At 38.7% G+C, this 20994-nt stretch overlaps 2 protein-coding genes across 2 annotated transcripts in view; both read left to right on the plus strand.

Annotated features, from left to right (window-relative positions):
- Positions 1 to 1940: 1940 nt before the first annotated feature.
- ITGA1 (integrin subunit alpha 1) overlaps positions 1941 to 20994 on the plus strand; it is an 85690-nt gene continuing 66636 nt past the window's right edge. The window contains exon 1 of the mRNA XM_081316388.1: positions 1941 to 2042. Coding sequence (XP_081172514.1) covers positions 1973 to 2042 — 70 coding nt within the window. The 5' untranslated portion in view covers positions 1941 to 1972. The remainder of the gene's footprint in view (positions 2043 to 20994) is intronic.
- On the plus strand, positions 14102 to 20529 carry PELO (pelota mRNA surveillance and ribosome rescue factor). The gene is made up of 2 exons (XM_081317026.1): positions 14102 to 15287; positions 17916 to 20529. The coding sequence occupies exons 1-2, from the start codon at positions 14562 to 14564 to the stop codon at positions 18345 to 18347; spliced, it is 1158 nt and encodes a 385-aa protein (XP_081173152.1). The 5' UTR covers positions 14102 to 14561; the 3' UTR covers positions 18348 to 20529.

The following is a 20994-nucleotide window of genomic DNA, read 5'->3' on the forward strand; positions in this document are numbered from 1 at the left end:
CCATCCCCCATCAGGCCAGGCCGGCTTGTTCAAATAAGAGTGTCTTCAGATCGCGATGGAAGGAGCGAAGGTCGGGCGCCATCCGGAGCTCAACCGGCAACCGATTCCATAGCTCCGGGGCGCCCACAGAGAAGGACCTCCCCCTGGGGGCCACCAATCGACATTCTCTGATCGGTGGCACCCTGAGGAGGCCCTCTCTGTGGGAGCGCACAGGGCGGAGGGAAGTTGATGCCGGCAGCAGGTGCTCCCTAAGGTACCCCGGACCTATGCCATGTAGGGCCTTAAACACCATTACCAGTATTACTGTATGTATGGGAAAAAAATAATAAAAACTTTTACATAAGGAATAATACAGCTACTCCTTGACTTACAACTGGTTTCAAAAGTTGTAAGGCCTGCAGGGACCCAGTGGAAGGGAAAATCAGGACTTAGGCCTGTGGAGTCCCAAGGTGTGGGAAATGGAGCATCGGGTGCCTCCAGGGATGGGAGAGGCCTTGGAGGTTCAGGGCAGGCGAACCTGGGGCAGGGTCACCCTGACCCTTGAGGCACCCTGTGCTCTACTTAATGACCATGTCGGGGAGAGCAAAACTGGGGGTCATTAAATGAGGTGATCACATGGACATCTCATGTAACAACCTTCTCAACTTGTAATTGTACTGGGCAAATTCTGTGACCTTTATGTGTCAATGACTACCTGTATGTTTATCAAAATATATTTGTGATTTCACTACATTGATTTATAAACAAAGGACTCTTTCAACAAGCATGTCCTTCTATAAATCTTACTTGATCTAAAATTTAGATAACTTAGTGAAAAATTGGAGGGAAGGAATCTCTTTGCATACTCACAAAATTCTTGCTGTATAATTCCAATATTTCTGGTCATTTCCATTTCTCTGTTTAGAATAGGAAAAAAAAGATGAGAAAATAAGTATCTAGATATCTTCATTATCAGTGTGTCATTTTATCTTGCCACGATTTTCCTATTGGTCAGTTAACTGAAAGTGAAAGATAGTTACTGACTATGGATTGAGGACTGGATGAGAAGAGAAAATAAAGCAATTTATACTAACCTGAATATGGCTGTGTTTCTCAACCTTATAGCACCTTGAAGATGTCCAGACTTCAACTCCCAGAATTGCCCAGCTGACCTGGCTGGCTGGGGAATTGAAATCCAGACATCTTCAAGTTGCCAAGGTTGAAAAATACTGAACTATGATCTAATTATCCTAAATAAAAAGCACACCAAAATTGCAGTTATCACCCGGCAAAATTAGTGTCTTGAGAAAATGTTCATGAAGTCAACCACACCCACAACTCCTGCACAAAGCCTTGCTTTAGGTTGAACAGGGACATTTTTAAAGAATGATGTAAGTGGAATAAAATTCAACCAAAGGCAGTCTGACATTTGAATGCATCTTGAAGTTTTACCACACTTTACTCATATAGTACAGCTTTGTTTCTTGTGAAAAAGAACATTTAGAAATGCATTTTTTAAAAAAATTAAAAAGGAAGTCTGAAGCAAAAAAAGGTGGGGTCCCTAAACCTGCCTTTTAACTTTCAGTATTTTCAGAGGTTGCCTAGTAGCTAAAGACGCCCATTAATTATAAGCACACAGATATCCGTTTAAGGTTTGCTTTGCTAGCCTGCAGACTTTAGCCTAAACACTGGCTGTTAAAATATCTGACTTTATTTGTACATGTCTCCTGACTGAGTTCTTGCCTCATGGGGGTTTCAAAGGCTCAGCACTTACTTGGGACAACGGAAGGAGGGGGGGCTTATTAGAGGAGGGAACCATTCATCTTCATGTGTTGGGGGGGGACTTGGACAACAAACAGGAAATGCCTGGTTCAATTGCAGCGGCCGCTGATACAGAAGGGGACCAGAAGCAGCAGCAGTCTTGTGAGCAACATAACTTCTATTCCAGCTTCAGCTTGTGTTTTCCCACAAGGTTTCCTGTTACACTTCAGCCATGGGATTTGACTCCTTCACTGCAACCTCCAGCATCACACAAGTCTCCATCCCTTGTGTGGGAATAACAGGTATGTTATTTTCTAACTTATGAAGCTTTCACTGAAGCCAAGTTGTGAACAATATCTCCCCTTTTAGGATTTTCCCAGAACTATGCATTTCATGCTCTGACTTCTTCCTGTTTGTCTCTTTTGGAGTCAGTGCTCAGAGACTTAAGCTGCCTTTACAACCTATATGCTTTTAATACTAACACCTGTGGTTACACTAAAAAAGTAACAGAAAAAAAAGGAAGAGAGGGAAGACTGATTTGCAAGTGAATGCTCTCTAGACAGATGAGGTTGCAGTGTGCATCAAGGTAAACTTGGTTGATTTCAACTCTATTACTAAGCCAAGCTAAAGGGAGAGGTGAACTGTGCCTAGTTAAAGTGCCCAGGAGTAAAATAGTGCATTGTCACTGGGTAAATTGCCAAGAAAACATGTGGTCTTTCCATTTACGGATGTTATGTTCTTGAGGATTTCTTAAAGCAAGCAGTGTGGTGAAATTCAAGTTGTACCTGGAAGAGAGGAAATTAAAATAGTCATAATTATTTAGAATGTTGTGGTCTGAAGAGTAATTCTACTGAAATGCATGGGCAAAGAGGGCAAGAGGGTGTGTGGGGGGAGGTGTTGGATAATAATGTTTCCAAAGGCAGTGAGTAACTTGCAGATTTCTTCCTAAAGGGTAAAGAGCTTTTTTTTTTTGCTCATATCCTTTATAATTTGTTTTCATAAACCTCTAGATACTTTATTGATTTTAATGAGCTCAGTATACGGTAAGCAGATTAATGTTTCAATTGAGGTCTTTATTTCTTTTTTATTAATGCTTAATTACAGTAATTCAGTTTTCCCAAGTAATTATAATATGCTGCATGCATATATCGCACTATTCTAACTTTCAAAATTATATGGTGATGGTACACTCTTGTTGGTATGGTATTTGTGGTAAAGTTGGTTTTATGTCATTATGGTTTTCCATTTCTAGACCTTTGGAAAATGTGATTTTGTACCACCCACGCCGAGTTGAATAAATTACTGTTAAACTTTAGCTTGAGAAAATAAGTATATACAAAAGCAGATGAACTGAAAGGACAAAAAGCTTGAATCTGCAAGTTCTTAATGAGTTAAATGCATTGTTGATTATCATATACCTCTCCAAGTTCCTGAAAGATAGCAATAAGCAAAGCATGGAATATTCCACTTTTTCTGGATAGTTACAATCCTCTCCTGTGTAGCATTCATATAGGCTATTGCTATATATATAGTAGAGAATAGATAGAGTGTATGATATGATAGAGTAGAAAGAGAGATGCCTTGTTTTATTGATTTTTAGTTAACTAATCTATGCATTACTGCAGCTGATTGTCTGAATCAGAACTAGGCAGCAGTCATTCCCAGTGTGCTTGCAAATGTTGTCTTGGATGTCTCATCAATTTATCTCTATCTCTATCTCTATCTATCTATCTATCTAATAACATGACATGCTACACCATTGTGTACCATATTTATTTAATTTCTGGACCACAAATAAATGTTGTATAGCTTGTAAGAAAATAGGTATGATGGGTGGCTATGGGAAGATGCCCATCCACCCAGGCAGAAGACAAAAGTAAGCTGGGGTGATTAGAGGATCACAAGGGACTTTAAAGACCAGGGAACAACCTCAATGTTTATCTTCTCAAAATATTAGTTTTGTCAGTGAAATATTGATCCCAAAGAGATTATATATTCCTAATTCAAACTAACTTCTCAAGAAGCTGCATTTGACATGACATAATATATACATTTTAACTGCTGCATGATCTGGAACATTTCAACCATTCCTAAAAATTCACTATTCGAAACTACAAGGATAATTATGAATAAAATTGTGAATTATGAAGATTCATTTTCAGGTGTTTTTTTCTTCTACTTATCCAGCCACTGTTTTGCCAGGGTTCGTATATGGCCTTGACATGTATTACTTGGAGCTGGATTGTCTTTAATACAATCTCTCTTCTTATTGCTACTACAGTCATCCTGTAGTAAACCCTTTTTCTACACAACCTATATTAACTATGAGTCTGTTAGTCATAGTTAATAGTACCAGTATACTACATAATAGACATAATTAGTCAATCCTATACTCTAGAAATATTTTTCCTGATTTAACTACGTTGTCAGTAGTTACCTTCTGGGGTCACTTCTTTGGGTTACTCATATTTACCAGTGGCGCCCATCAGTAGGCTACACTGTGGTTGTCCCTTTGGACTACCAACATTTAGCAGCTGGACTTGTCAGTCTTCAACTTTAGGAACACCTCCACCCAGTTATTCTGCATTTATTTCTTTTTCCCTTCTCACTCATCTGTCTCAAACTATGCACTATGCTATACTGTGTGCAAGTGAATATTTTGATCATATCATCATTTTCATGTATAAACTTGAATGCTTAGTGGATATAAGCGTATCAGGTGATGTGTATATGTGTAATGAGGGTGTGGCCTAGGGAGATCAACATTCTATATCAGGGTGTGCATAATTATTAGGCAGCTTCTTTTCCTCAGGCAAAATGGACCAAAAAGATATTTAACTGACTCTGAAAAGTCAATAGCAATAGCACTTAAGACTTATATACCGCTTCACAGTGCTTTACAGCCCTAAGTCGTTTACAGAGTCAGCATATTGCCCCCAACAATCTGGGTCCTCATTTTACCGGCCTTAGAAGGATGGAAGGCTGAGTCAACCTTGCTCGGAATTGAACTCCTGGAGTGAACAGTGACTTAGTCTGCAGTATTGCATTCCAACCACTGTGCCACTGCACCACCACGGCTCAGACATTGTAAAAAGTCTTCCAGAGGGATTCAGCACTCTTGAAATTGCTAAGATATTGGAGCATGATCACAGAACCATCAAATGTTTTGTTGCAAATAGTCAACAGTAGTATCACAAGAAACATGTTGAGAAAAAAAGATGCACATTAACTGCCAAAGATTTGAGAAGAATCAAACGTGAAGCTACCAGAAACCCATTATCCTCTAGTGCTGTCATATTCCAGAACTGCAGCCTACCTGGAGTGCCCAGAAGCACAAGTTGTTCAGTACCAAAGTAAGGAAGGCTTATTAAAGATGAGCTAGTTGGACCTTTTCAGATTGAAGATGGACTGAAAATCAATTCCCAAACCTACTGTCAGTTTTTAGAAGACACTTTTTTTAAAGCAGTAGTAAGGAAAAGTCTGAATCTTTCAGGAAGACCATGATTTTTATGTAGGGCAATGCTCCATCGCATTGCATCGAAGTACTCCACTGTGTGGCTAGCCAGTAAAGGCCTTAAAGATAAAAGAATAACGACATGCCCCCCTTCCTCACCTGACCTAAACCCTATTGAGAATTTGTGAGCCCTCCTTAAATGGGAGACTTATGGTGAAGGAAAACAGTACACTTCTCTGAACAGTGTCCGGGAGGCTGTGGTTGCTGCTGAACAAACTGTTGATCGTCAACAGATCAAGAAACTGACAAGACTCCATGAATGGAAGGCTTATGACTGTTATTGAAAAGGAATGTGGTTATATTGGTCACTGATTTTTTTTTTAATGTTAGAAATGTTTATTTGTACATTTTGAGTTGTTTATTATTCTCACTTTAACAGATGCAAGTAAATGAGATGGGCAAATTTTTATTTTTCATTTATTTGTATGATAATTCTGCACACTTATAATTGCCCAATAATTGTGCACACATATTCATCTAAGAAAGCCAAAACCTCATTTTACTTTCTTAAATATTCAGGTTTGAGGTTTATTAGCATTTTGGATTGACCAAGAGCACTATAATTGTTCAATAAGAAAATTAATCCTCCAAATTACAACTTGCCTAATAATTGTGCCCACAATGTAAAAATACACCTTGTTCTTCATATATTGCTTTGCATAACTGTGAACGTTAAAGATTAAGAATCAGGCCAATTTAAAGTTTTTTTATTTGGATAAATGAGATACTGCAATTAAATACTGCAAAAAGCAAATTGAGGGTAGGTAAGAGTGAAAGGAATTCAAGGTGGGCTGGGCTTAGATGTCTCGTGGGTGCAAAATGACTCTTGACTGATGATGCATTTGACACCCTCCCCTCAGGCTCAGCCTGTCATCTCTTACAGTATTATCTGATTTCCATATTGTTCTTGCAGCCTATCATTTTTAAATCCACTTTCAGATCAATCTCAGGCATATCTGGGAAAGCTTGTTTCTTTTCCGTAAGACCTTTTAAATACAGTCTGTCTATAGTGAAAGACACTCTTAAAATTAACTCCTGAATCCATTGTTTACAAATATCCTTCACTATGGCCAATGTTAAAAGTATTTTTGCTCCATTCTGTATTAGTAAGTCAAGTGTTTTTCTCCTGGAATCTATAGTTCTTTCTGGTTCCCTCTGGTGTCCAATCTTCAAATACCCATATCATATTTTAAAAGAATTCAAACCAACCTTTGCCCATGTGAAGGATTCTTATAATTAATTTCAAAATCTTAACTCCATCTGGACTCCTAGTCCATTTATAACTTTCCAAAATCAATGTTATAATCGCCCTTTTGCTGTTTATTCCAAAAAAGATTTTTAAAGTCCTTAAATTTGTGTTAAAAATTATTTTAGAAAGGATTAAAGGAAATTCATCCAGTGCTGTAAAAAAAATCTTGTTCCAGGTTCCTAATAACTGAAAAGCAGTTAATGAGCTATTTCCAAAAATGATTAAGCATATGCATCCTGTGTAAAGGTGTAAATAAAGGTACAAAGTGCAGTTTGGGCAAAGGTGGCATTCCCTTGTCTTGCAGGGCTCTAAACGCCAGGGACTGCTGTCTTGTGGTCTCTTCGGGAGGAGCAACTGTGTGGAGCACTTGTGGGCAATTACAAGTCCTCTCCTTGCAAGAGATGAATCCTGAAGAGCTGGAAGCTAATGGTCCATCACTAACTTTTTCCACCACAATCATCAGTTCTCCTCTCAGCAGAACCAAATTCAGTTGGCCATTTTTTCCCCCAGAAGTCCAAAATCTTGATCCTTATGTGATTTCCTTAGAGCAGGTTGAGGCAAAGAAAGAGTCCAGGGTAGTATGAATGTTTAGATCTGCTCTGCAGTTTGTCTTTCAAGTAACTCTTGTTCAAGCAGATATTTTTTTTAAGTTGACAGTTCAAGACTATATGTTAACTTTATTAGATTTCCTGTTTTTGTGTGACCAGAAGCAGTAACTGGGAGGTCCCCCTGTATGCTCAGTTTGAAATTGTTACTGGTATTTTTTATTTTTGGTTGTTGTTGCTGTTTTGGTTTTTTTTACTTAGGATGCTTACAGAAGAACAATTTTAATTATAAGAATATACTTGCATACACTAAGAAACCTCCTTTTACTAAAAAAAAGAATGTCATGATTAAAAAGCATTAGGAGCCATGCTAAAGCTTGTCCTATCTAGCTTTAGTCTAACTAACTTTAGCTTTTCAGAAACTCCCTCCTCTCATGACCTGGATAGCTACAACTCCTTCCCCTCCTCCCTATTCCATCCCTTATCAGATCCTGAAGATAATTACATGCATCTTAAACTCCACACTCTAAATCTTATTCCATAACCACATGTAGTCAATTGGAAATAAATTTCTCACAGCCAGTTCAGGCAAGAAGGAAGGCAGGTAGGAGAACTAAAGCTAACAAGCTCAGAAGGAAATGACCTAAGTCAGAGGTAGGTAACCTCGGTTCTTTTATGACTCATGGACTTCAACTCCCAGAATTCCTGAGTCAGCTGACTCAGGAATTCTGGGAGTTGAAGTCCATGAGTCATAAAAGAGCCGAGGTTGCCTACCCCTGACCTAAGTCATCTTTCCATTCCTGTAACAAATACCAGTAACAATTTAAACTACGGTACTCTAGCTGTTGAGAAAGAAGTTCTCACATTACAATGTAAAGCCAAAAGAGACATACAATTTGAAGCTGGGGACTGCTATATAGAAACTTAAATGCTGAAGTCTGCAGGACCTGGTTTCCTTTCCAGGAATGTGCTAGAATTCCTGGCTAGATCCAGCATTGATTTGGGTGAAGCATGATAACAGAACTGATTCTGCTACCAATGGAGCACTGCAGATTCCAAAAGAAATTGTATGGGTGGAATCTTCTCCTTAGCTTGCATACATGTATAAATTATTATATCACTGAAATACTTTCTATCTCCAGTGATCTGCCTCCATGATAATGCCCATGTGAAACTCCTGAAAAGTTGCAGTTCTCTAAAGTATGCTGCATGTTTGATAATAAAATTAATATAAAGAAAAAATTAAAATATTATTCAAGGAAATGTATTAAATGGAGCGGTATCAATTTTTTAAAAAGCACTAGAAAATAAAAAAAACTATTTTTTGCGATATGTATTAACGCATATTCCTAATATTAAAATTCCAAACTTAGCACATTCCCATTTCTAGGAATTAACTCAGACTATATTCTATCTTTAGAACCTAACAAATAGGTATCTAAATGTGGTGATACTCTCAAAAGGACCACTTTGGATCTCAATAACGTAGAATAATCCATTGTTGCACATTGCCCTGGGTCAGTTAAATGAGATAGGAAATCATATAAATTTGCTAAATAAAATAAATCAAAGTAAACAATGTACCTGGAAGCACCTTAAACACCCATCACTTTAGAATAGAAATGGCTCACTTGCAACTCTTGTGCTGAAATCATCCTCTCAGAATCAACTTTACCATTCCTGCCATCCCCAACATTTAATTTCAGAGATATGATTTTTTCCAAAGATTTAAAAAAATATATATACCAATATACCAACAATATAAATTGTGTTTATATCCCTTCCTAGTTGGACCAAAAGGAGACTTCATCTCCTTATTTCACTTCATTACAGCTTACACCTCCTGCAACCTCAAAGACTGACTAGAAAAAAGTGTAGTCCCAAACCCAAAAGTAGGTTGATCATCTCTTACGTAAAGGCTATCTAAAAATTAAAAGTAATATCTTGCATCAAACCTGGAAAAAGATGCCAATTTATGCAAACCTTTCAATACCAGAAAAATATGAACGTATATAAAACCCAGATGGGTAACAAAAATTGATTCCTACATACTGTAGTAACTTAAATTTCTGGAAGATCTTCAACAGTCTTACAAACTGCACCTTACAATATTCTAAATATGTTCTAAACAAGGAGAAACCACTGCTGTAAATCATCTGTTTCTCAAAGTGTGCATTTGCAAATGTATTCTTGTCTCTGGAACCAAGGGTCAAGCATATTTGTAGAAAGCTGAATAAACAAGTTTAATGACCAAGTATAGTCCTGAAATACACCCTGCATTCCAAACTTTCCTTCCTCAAATTAAACATTTGACTATACATGTGAAGAATCAAATACTCTTATCTTTTCCATTGCAACTTTTGAACTAAAGCAAGACATTATGAAATGTTAACATATTGAGACGTGATTAAGCCAATATAATTTATAATTGAACCTATATACGTGACCAAATTCTGCTTCCAAGCATAATCCACTGTCATTTTTATAAGGTCAACATGATTCTAAAACAACTACTTTGTGCAGGCATTCCCAGTCATTCAAATTCTCTGTTGTTTTCAGTTTTACCCTAGACTTACCATCCCAAATAATATCTATCTCAGAAGTTATTTCACTTAGTTAAGAAGCAGCCTGATGGTCAATGCTCTTTACAGAAATAATACATTAAAAATGTTGTGGTTAATCTGTCTCACTGTGAACTACACTACACATAACAGATTTCTAGGAAATGTCACCATCTCTTCTAAACATGCTACTAAGAACTCTTTTTTCCCTATTAATCAAATAATTTCTGTTTCATTGCCAAAGTAAATAATAGCTTTGGACCACCCTCCAAAAAATCAGAATAAAAAGTCTATCTAAATTAATACCAGTCTCTCTAGCAAAGGAAATAGTGTGTGTCCTATACGTACATCATCAAATTTGGCCTTTCATATACTCCAAACGATGGAAGATTATAATTAGCTTAAGTGTTTTTATTATTCTTGGAAACTTAACTCAGTCAGTATTTTCTTAGTGAAAAACACTGCTCCCTTTTTTACTATGTTAAGAATGAAAAATTATAGGTTTGTACATGTAGAACAATCTTTATGATGGATTGAAAAAATATTAATCAACTAAAAAAATGCATTTATTTGGTGCCTTTGAGTCAATCTGGTCTCCAAGCAACTACCTGGACAGGTCCCTGCAGTTTCCTTGGCAAGGCTTTTTGGAAGTGGCTTGCCATTGCTTCTTCCTAAGACTGAGAGAAAGTGACTAATTCCAGGTCTCTCAGTCAGCCTTATGTTTAAGGCATAAGAACTCTTGGTTTCTAGCCTGATCACAGTACCAAACTGGCTCTCAAATTTACTATGAAATCCACCAAATTTATCAGAAATTTACCATGGGGGAAAACATACCATGTAGTATGTTAAACCAGCAAAAACTACATTTATATTTTAGATATTTTAATGCATTTTTCAAAGGTAGCAATAAGGTAGTAATAAGAAAAGTATTACTATAGTTAAACATTCTCATAATAAAATTGCAATATAACAATGATTTTAATGTATTTTGTAACTCATTCTTGGCAAGACATTCTCTTTACATCTTTTTGCATAACTGGGGTGGTTGAGAAACCCTGTTTGCATTAAATGATTTCCAAACTGTTTTCTGAGCAGATTTCAACACACTTATTAAAAGAAAATAAATGCTGAATTATATATAATCTAGATCACTGATATTTTATTTAGAAAGAAGCCTCACTGTTTTCTCTTCACTTAAACAAGTGGGCTTACAAATTAAATTCAGTGGTCTTTGCCAAATGAATGCTCCTAGAGCAACCAATCTGTATAAATGAATGATACTTTGCACTAGGATTCACAAAAAATCTATCAAATGCAGTTAACAGTAGCCCCAAAGTCTGAGAATGAAAGATATGATATAATGTGCATATGCTAACTTTTCATTCCACCACAAGGGGAGGTGGGAACATCTGAAATTTCAAAAACTTGTTCTATGATACATGGAATCAGTGGTAAACACTCAGTGCATAGAAAACAATTTTTGAAGGTTGTTCCCAGCACCCAGTCTAACTCCCAGAATGCCCTTTATTTTCTGAGCTTTTATGTGATTTTTTTTCTCATTCTTTTGGGGAAAAACAATTCTTTGTTTTACCCCAAAATCACTGGGTTATCGCCATTCACTATTTCTATATTCTCAGAAGGCCTTTAGAGTATATATAGGGCCCACAAACATTCTTCTACATAATACTGAAGGTTGATGCTTTGATTTGCAGTATGCTACTTTCCACATGTTTAGGTTTATTTAAAAGAATTAAAAAATAAAAAACAGGAAACCATGGAAATTCAGCTGTTATGAAATTAGGTACCACAATTGCACTAGTGCCAATTGGCACCATATGCCTAGAATCTAATATATAAAGACACACTATAAAGACAAGCATGTGTAGTAAGTAGTAAAAGTATTAATACTAATGCTAAATGCTTACTTGTGACAAAAAAGACCCGTCTGAAAATGCACAGCACATAAAAAGCGATCACGCCAGAGCTCAAGAATATTTAGTAACAGCTAATGCTCTGGAGGTTTTCTATCACAGGCATGATTTGGACCTGCACAGCAATACTGATCTTAACTCTGCTTCCTCAAAGACTTATACAATAGAAGTTCTGGCTGCTTTTCTCTCTTTTCCTCTTCATACAAACAGACTCAAGAGCACACCTTTCCTCTATATCCCTAACTTCCTGAATAATTAAATTACACTACAGAAGAATAAATAGGCTTGTAGCTTTCTAACAAAGCTTTCTTCCTGTAATATGGTATCAGATTTCAGGAATTGTCTGTTCTTGGACCTTTTCAACTTCCTGCTTCTAGAGACTGAGTGGGAATTCAGATATATTTCTTGTTTCTGACTGTTCTGAAGCAATCCAAATTCATAAAACAGAAAGTTGGAAAGACGAAGCAACCAATGAAAAGTTTGAATCCCCAACGATAGCAAAAGTAAATCTAAACATCACTGTCATTATGTATCATTCATTTGGTAAATAAAGTCACAGAAATAATGCTCAGTACATTTCCCATAATATATACACTCTGGTTAAAGCTTTCAATAAATACTGGTATTGTAAATCATCTCTGGAATATTAGAACTATGTAAGGAAACAAGGTCAACAAGCTAGATACATAACTTACATACATAAGCACTAAACACATTGGTAGCAACTGGCCAAAGTACGGTAATAAGAACAGTATCTAGTTGATTTCATATGATGTGCTGCCCTTACATAAAGCTGTTGATACATCTTTTTCAAATGTTGGGTAAATATTAAAATTGTAACAATAGAATAGTTCAAATAGCTGTCTGACCAGATGCTATTTGGAATAAGGCATGTACTGTCACGAAACATCCTGAAAGTAGTCAATGCCAGAAGTTTTTCCTGGCACCGTGTTTGCACCATCCCTTTATACAAAGACCAGTAAAAACTGAACAACAATATGAAAAGGACAAGTGATTAGATTGCTAAATTCATACAGAATTCAAAGGTTTTCAATAGGTTCATTCATCTTAACAAACTAACATGAAAATTTACATGCAAACAGTATTTCTATATAGTTAAGAAATATATTTCTTTTTCATATATTTCTATACTCAGTTATCATGCTCCCATCAGAGATTACCTGTTTGCATTAACTGGAAAAATATATACACTGCATTGGCATGGACACTATTAATTATAGGTTTTAATTTTGGATCTTGCTCTATTACATAAAGGGGAAGGGCAATGAATCACCATTAATTTCTTGTGGAAGTCTGAAACCAAAACCAACAGAACCACATAAAAGCAATTTATATATACTTAGAAATTCAATGCATTCCATTATTCTTATGGCATAAAGGCTTTTTTTCCCTCTTAAATTTGCTCAAATTAAAAAGTTGTGGATGTTTCCTTTGTAATGACTTTTCTTCCTGTACATACATAATGAATAATGTTGAATATCAGTAAGGATTTTCATAGAAAATCCTCATTTGCTTTTAAAGACTAGTTTTCCAGTTTAAAAGTAATGCATAAAATATGTACCATCCTTATGCTGTAGTGGAGAAGATGACTCTCAATTTCCATCTGAGCATAGCGGGAGACTTGAGTTACGTGATGGAATGTTTATTTTAAAATCATTTTCCTAGAAATATGTTCCTTCAAATGATTTACCTACTAACTTCCATTTGGGCCTTAGGCAGTACTGTGCCTTGATCAATAAGGAAACATGCTTTATTATTAAACTAAGTTCCCCGAGCATGGCAAACGATCATTTAATCTCACACCCATTCAACATTTCTCACTGAATCCCATGCCAACGTGTATATTGCTCCTCAAAGCACTTGAGTCCAATTAATGAAAAAGGGTGGGGAAAGATGCTTAGAATATTAAAATAATTCTATGTTGCATTTTAAAAGATTGTTTTTATTGTACTGAGCCTCTCTCTGCCTTCTGATCTTCCGCACCTCATATGGAAAACAGAAATGAACCTCAAGTGCACAAAAACTCCCTAAAACCCTGGGCCAGAATGGCTGTTCACGGATCACACTAACTCCCAACCTGGTTAAGTACCCCTTAAAAGAAGCCCGTTACTGTATTAGTAGAAGCGAGCAACGGAAAACGGGGCAGTTAAGCAAACCAGGCTTCAGCAGACCTGCGTAACCGTGTTGTGGGATTAAAACCGATTCATTTGCTTATCTTGACGTCCCCAAAGCCTCTTTTGGGTTTGAAATCAAAGGCTCGCAGAGACAACAAAGCGCAAGATGCATCAAATCCACGTTACGACGCGAGCTTTTAAACGTTACTTGGGCGGGAAGTCACCGGCAGTTACGCCTCCACCGCCATTCAAAGCCCCAGCCTCTCTCCTTAACGCAGGGGTAGGCAACCTCGGCTCTTTTATGACTCATGGACTTCAACTCCCAGAATTCCTGAGCCAGCCAAGCTGGCTCAGGAATTCTGGGAGTTGAAGTCCATGAGTCATAAAAGAGCCGAGGTTGCCTACCCCTGCCTTAACGGAATACGGCTTAATCACGTCAGCGGACGAAGGGAAGCTCTTCCCTCCCGCAGCTGTCCCAGCAGCGGAGCACGCCGGCAGCCAACCAGCCTTTGCCTTGTGTCCCGCCACTCCCCTTCAGGACTCTTGTCACGTGTACGCTCCGTCCGGGACCCGGCCTGTTCCTCCTCCTCGACGCTTCCCATCTCTTGGCTATGGCTTCTCTCCACGCCAGCCATTCAACGAGGGGCTGAGAGGAGCTTGGCCGGAGCGCCCAGAAGCAATCCAAGCCCGCGGCTTGTTAGCGCTCCGCCCGCCCGCCCTCCCGCCGCATTGCCGGGGCCCGGGTCGGTGGTTGCTGAGTCCCGAGGCTGGTCGCTGGGTCGATCGGCAGGGCCGAGCGCCGGCTTCTGCAGGCCGAGGAGAGAAGAAGAGGCCGGCATAAGAGCGTGTCTTTGGCTGATCCCGGGCTGCGGCCGCTGAAGCCACGATGAAGCTGGTGCGGAAGGACATCGAGAAGGATAACGCCGGGCAAGTGACGCTCATCCCCGAGGACCCCGAGGATATATGGCACGCCTACAACCTGCTGCAGGTGGGCGACAGCCTGCGGGCCTCCACCATCCGAAAGGTTCAGACGGAGTCGTCGACGGGCAGCGTGGGCAGCAACCGTATCCGCACCACGCTCACCCTCTGCGTGGAGACCATCGACTTCGACTCGCAGGCCTGCCAGTTGCGCGTCAAAGGCACCAACATCCAGGAGAACGAGTACGTCAAGATGGGCGCCTATCACACCATCGAGTTGGAGCCCAACCGGCAGTTCACGCTGGCCAAGAAGCAGTGGGACAGCGTGGTGCTGGAGCGGATCGAGCAAGCTTGCGACCCGGCCTGGAGCGCCGACCTGGCCGCCGTGGTGATGCAGGAAGGGCTGGCTCACGTCTGCCTCGTCACCCCCAGTATGACGCTGACCCGGGCCAAGATCGAGGTCAACATCCCTCGAAAGCGCCGGGGGAACTGCTCCCAGCACGACCGGGCCCTGGAGAGGTTCTACGAGCAAGTGATGCAGGCCATTCAGCGCCACCTTAACTTCGATGTGGTCAAGTGTGTCCTGGTGGCCAGCCCGGGGTTCGTGAGAGAGCAGTTCTGCGACTACATGTTCCAGCAGGCTGTCAAGACCGACAACAAGTTGTTGTTGGAGAATCGCTCCAAATTCTTACAGGTAATTAGAAATTAAGGTGCTTCATATCATCTTTAGCCGTGCACTGGAGCTGTGTGGTATATAGAAAAGGGAGATGTAAAATACCTAACCATGTAATTTTTTTAAAAAAAAAATTCTATGTAATTTTAATGACATACTGAAATTTGGATCACCTAAATCGCCCATAATTTGTATATAAACTAAAAAAAAAAGACCCTTTAGAACAGACATGTCAAACACAAGGCCCGGGGGCCAGATCCGGCCCGCGGTTTCATGTGGCCCGTGAAGCCATCCTGGAAACAGTGAGGGAACGGCCCCCACTGCCTTGGCACTTGCCTCGGTCCCATCTCCTTCTGCCAGAGACCCTCAGATCTGTCCCACTCCTGCCCAGGCCCCTATAGGCACCCTTGATGCCAATGATGTAGAGCTGGCCACGCCCACCCAGTAGGCCATACACACTCTAGCCACGCCCACCCAGTAGGCCACGCCCACCCAGGCCATACCCACCCGGCCCCCTGAGGGCAACTGCAATGCTGATGTGGCCCTCAATGAAATTGAGTTTGACACCCCTGCTTTAGAAGGATGAATGGGCCTATAAATATTGTTACTGCAGTCAGGTTTATGAAATCTATCTGTGAGAGGCCTACCTGTGTTTATTTCTGATTGCTTTTTTACTGAAAGGGAGGGGCTTGCTGTCTCTCCTAGGTCATAATCCCCAATCTATAAATATAGATTTATGAAAAGAATGGTCTAATATTTATTTTATTTTTATTTTTTAATCCCATTTATATCCCGCCCTTCTCCGAAGACTCAGGGCGGCTTACAAGCTTAGCAGTAGCCTTCATTCTATGTATATGCCTGCTTATTAGGGCTTTCACACACACCCCCAAGCGGCATTATTACAAAGTCAGCTTAATTGCCCCCAACAATCTGGGTCCTCATTTTACCTACCTCGGAAGGATGGAAGGCTGAGTCAACCTTGAGCCTGGTGGGACTCGAACCTGCACTAATTGCAGGCAGCTGGTGTTACTTAAGCTAACTGAAACAATTTTACAGTGAAGCCCTAATCTGTATGTTTAATTAAATGTGTTTGCTCTGATTTAAACTACGATGTGTGGGTGGTCCTCACTTTACGACTACAACTGAGCCCAACATTTATGTTGCTAAATGAAACATTTGTTAAGTGAGTTTTGCCCCATTTTACGACTTTCCTTGCCACAATTGTTAAGTCAATCATTGCAGTTGTTAAGATAGTAACATGGTTGTTAGGTGAACCTGGCTTCCCCACTGACTTTGCTTGTCAGAAGGTTGCAAAAGCTGATCACATGATCCCAGGACAATGATCACATGATCCCAGGACACTGCAACCGTCATAAATATGAGCCGGTTGCCAAGCATCTGAATTTTGATCACATCACCATGGGGTTGCTGCAACGGTTGTAAGCAAGTTCATTATAAAACAAATAAGAACTGGTTTGAGATGAGTATGTAGTTTATGAAGGAATATGGAGCTTGATTCTTATCTATGCAAAAGTACACCTATTCAACTGGGCATATTTCCCAGTTAATATACTTAATACAATACTCCTGGCTGACAAAGGTAACCTCAGAGCAAAATCCGAATAGGACATTGTATTCTTGTAGTTTTTCAGCAGTTGTATATACAGGTAGTCCTTGACGTATAACCATTCATTTAGTGACTGCTCAGAGTTACAACGGCACTGAAAAACTGATGAACATTTTTCACACTTACAACCACAGCATCCCTATGGCCACATGATCAAAATTAGGACACTTGACAACTGGCATGTATTTATGATGGTTGCAGTGTCCATTTAGCATGTGATCACCTTTTACAACCTTCTGACAACAAAACTCAATGGGGAAGCCAGATTCATTTAACAGCCATGTTACTAACTTACCAAGTGCAGTGATTCACTTAACCACTGTGGCAAGAAAGATCATAGAATGGGGCAAAACTCACTTAACAACTGTCTTACTTAGCAACAGAAATTTTGGGCTCACTTGTGGTTGTAAGTTGAGGATACTTGGACTGTCTTTTTGAATGATCTGACAGGTTTTTTTCAGATTGATAAATTGTTTTCCCCAGGTAAGAAAAATATATAAGAATGTTTTCCATATATTTTAAAAACCTTTACAGGTAGCCTTTGATTGATAAGCACAATTGGCACCAAATTTCCATTGCTAAGCAACACAGTTGTTAAGTGAGTGATGACCAGTTTTATAGCCTTTGTTAAGCAAAATTACTGCAATTATTAAGTAAATCACATGATTGTTAAGTGAATCTGACTTCTCCCATTGACTTTGCTTGTTGTAAGCTGGCTGGGAAGGTTGCAGATGATGATCACATGGCCCCAATGTAACCATCATAAATACATGCCAGTTGCCAAACACCCACATTTTGATCATGTGCCCATCAGGGATCCCGTGACAGTCGTAAGTGCAAGGAATGGTAGTAAGTCACTTTTTTCAGGGCCATTGTAACTTTGAATGATTACTAAATGACTAATTGTAAGTCAACTTGTTCTTGTTGTTCCTGTACTTGTTCCTGGGAATTCAGTTTCCAAAAGAAACTAATCATTATCACAGTAGATGCTACATATTTTTTTTTTATTTTTCATATTCTAGGTGCATTCATCATCAGGACATAAATACGCACTGAAAGAAGCTCTTTGTGACCCAGCTGTGACTAGTCGACTTGCTGATACCAAAGCAGCTGGTGAAGTCAAAGCTTTAGATGATTTCTACAAAATGCTACAACATGAGCCTGATCGGGCCTTTTATGGTCTCAAACATGTGGAACAGGCTAATGAAGCGATGGCTATTGATACTCTGTTGATCAGTGATGAACTTTTTAGGCATCAGGATGTGCCTACTCGTAGTCGATATGTCCGGCTCGTAGATAGTGTGCGTGAGAATATGGGCACAGTTCGCATCTTCTCTAGCCTTCATGTATCTGGGGAACAGCTTGGACAACTGACAGGTGTAGCTGCTATTCTGCGTTTTCCTGTTGCAGAACTTTCTGACGAGGAAGATGAATCTAGTTCTGAAGATGATTGACGATGGAAAAATATTTACCCTTCTTATCCTACTGTATGAGACTTCTTCCTTTGTAATATTTTGTCCCCAATAGTAAATGGCTTACCAAACAAAACAAAATAGAGAATGATATTTTTTAAAATGACTAGCCGCATTGTCATTTTGTTTACTTGATATGTATGCATTTTTGTTGCTGTGGTAATAGTGCTAATGGATTTCCCCCAGCAAAACTGGGGTGACCTAACTAATTGGCAAATAATTATGGTGCTTTGTGGAACATGCAAAAACAATAAACTGGTATCAGGCAAGAAGAATAACATGCTTATTTGTATAACCTTTTGCTCTGATAAAGACTATGTTGAAAAGACAAAATTTTCACTCAGTACAAACAGTCAGAAAGATATGTGGCAAGTATAAATCTGTCATAATTTTAACTCTGAAAGTTATTAACTTACGTACTTATTGGGGGGGACATCAGATGTTTCCATTTTAGCAACTGACTATTCAAACATTTTTTTTATTATAAATGAAATTTTAAATTCATAGTTTTAAATGAAACTATATTGACATAGCTAATGGGATAAGAGATCACATAAGATCTAACAATATATTATTAAATAACTTGAGTGTACACTATTTTTTAAGAGTTGAGAGGAGATTCAATTCCAATGGAAACATTTGTTAGCTGCTCTGGCAAACCTAACCAAATAGCTGAGTTCCAGTTAACATACTTAACATAAACACTGTACCTAATTATTTGTATTTATACTTGTACAATGAGGCTTGCAGCTATGACATATTTATATATTCAAACCACAGAACTGCTTTGGATTAGTTAACTTCTAGGGCAGCAGCCCCCAACTTTTTGGGCACCAGGGACCAGTTCTGTGGAGAGAGGTTTTTCTACAGCCTATAAGGGGTGTGGTTTCATGTGCTGCCTGCATCCTGTGGATGGGGCTTCGCTTGTTTGTGCTGACCGGTTTCTGGCATGCTGCGGACTGATTCCGGTCCACAGACTGGAGGTTGGGGATCCCTGATTTAGGACACATTATATTTTGTAGCTGATAGAATAAAACTAGGGAAATGGAATTCTCAGTCTTTGGGAAACAGAAGCATCTAGAATCAGAAGTAGAACCTTTTTCTAATGTGCCTTTCTCCACACACCCCACCATGATCATCAGGACAAAACTGTCCAGATGCAGTTCCTAAGCTTCCTTTGATTGGCTAGTGTGGTTTTCTGAGTGGTTTTTTTGAGAAAAACACATTAATTGTATTGCGAGCTTTCCCAAAGCTTAGAAGAACAAAAATCCCAATTCAACCTATGTACATCAGTACTTTATTTATGGTTTTTCCTAAACGTTAAGTGTGCACCTCAGTCTCTAAAAGATTATCCATTTCTGTCATAGCTTAAGGGCTCCTAAGAACTGAAATGGGGATGCCTGATTCTGTCTGTAGTGGTTCAGGTTTTCCTGGAATTTCCTGTGAATAGAAGAGGAACCCTTTGGTGGAAAGAATAAAAGGACTGTTGGGAAGGAAAGGCAGGAACAGCTGTACATGTAGGTGAAAAGCATGGTGTCTGTGAAGATTTCCCTGTATCCTCTTGTTTGATAGGACTGCCTACCTGGTTAATTTAACCTTCATAACAAGACTTCTTTCCCTTTTCTTTCCATCGCTGGCCAGTTATTTCTTTCCATGGTCTCATCACCATCCAGATTTGCCCCTCTCTTTCTCTTTTCATCCTTTCCCAGGGTAGCTACCCTTTTACCTCACCGATCCCATTTCCTGATTATCTTTTTTTCTTTCTTGTCATTTCTGTGAGAAACAGTGAGGAAGTTGCAGTCCCTAATTTTGGAACCAAATAATTTTTTTATTAAACTATTAATTCAATTAATATGAATGTATTCTTGTCCTTATCCCACCTTTTAAAGAACATGACTTTTTAAAATTATCTGTACACACTTGCATGTATAAATATATTGTGAGTACATGTGCAGAGGGGAGAGAAATACTTAGAATTGGTTTCAACAGGGTTGAAAGAACAGAAATTGGGATTATACAGAAATTTTGTCATCTGTGTTTGTGTGTGTGTGTATGTATACATACACACAAAATACTATTTTGGGGGGGTGAGGATAGTATTTTAAATTTAGAGTTATCTACCTTTTGGCTAAATACAGTAAATAGCTGTTGGAAATTCATTACACATTCCATCTATAAGAAATTGTAAGGCAAATTCTCTTCCAAAGAATAAGTAAACAGAGAGAGATACAGATTTTTAAATTTATATATACATATATAATAATATATATATATATATATATATATATATATATATATATATATATATATATATATATATATATATATATATATATATATATGTATATGTATATGTATATGTATTTGTATATGTATATATGTATATATGTATATATGTATATATGTATATTATTCAAATTGCTAATAAAGAATTTGGGAGGCTAAGATGATCATTTCGAACTATTTATGTTCTCATCAGTTAGTCATACCCTTTATCTGAGATTCGAACCCGGGCTGATTATATATCAGACAGTGTTTTAACCTCCTGAGCCACGGGTTCCTTCTCTCTTATATTAGCTGGAAGGCAAGGCAAATGTATGTTTAAGTATTTGTCAAGGTTTTTTGAATG

This window comes from Vipera berus, assembly GCF_964194415.1.
Source record: "Vipera berus genome assembly, chromosome: 2".
NCBI lineage: Eukaryota > Metazoa > Chordata > Lepidosauria > Squamata > Viperidae > Vipera > Vipera berus.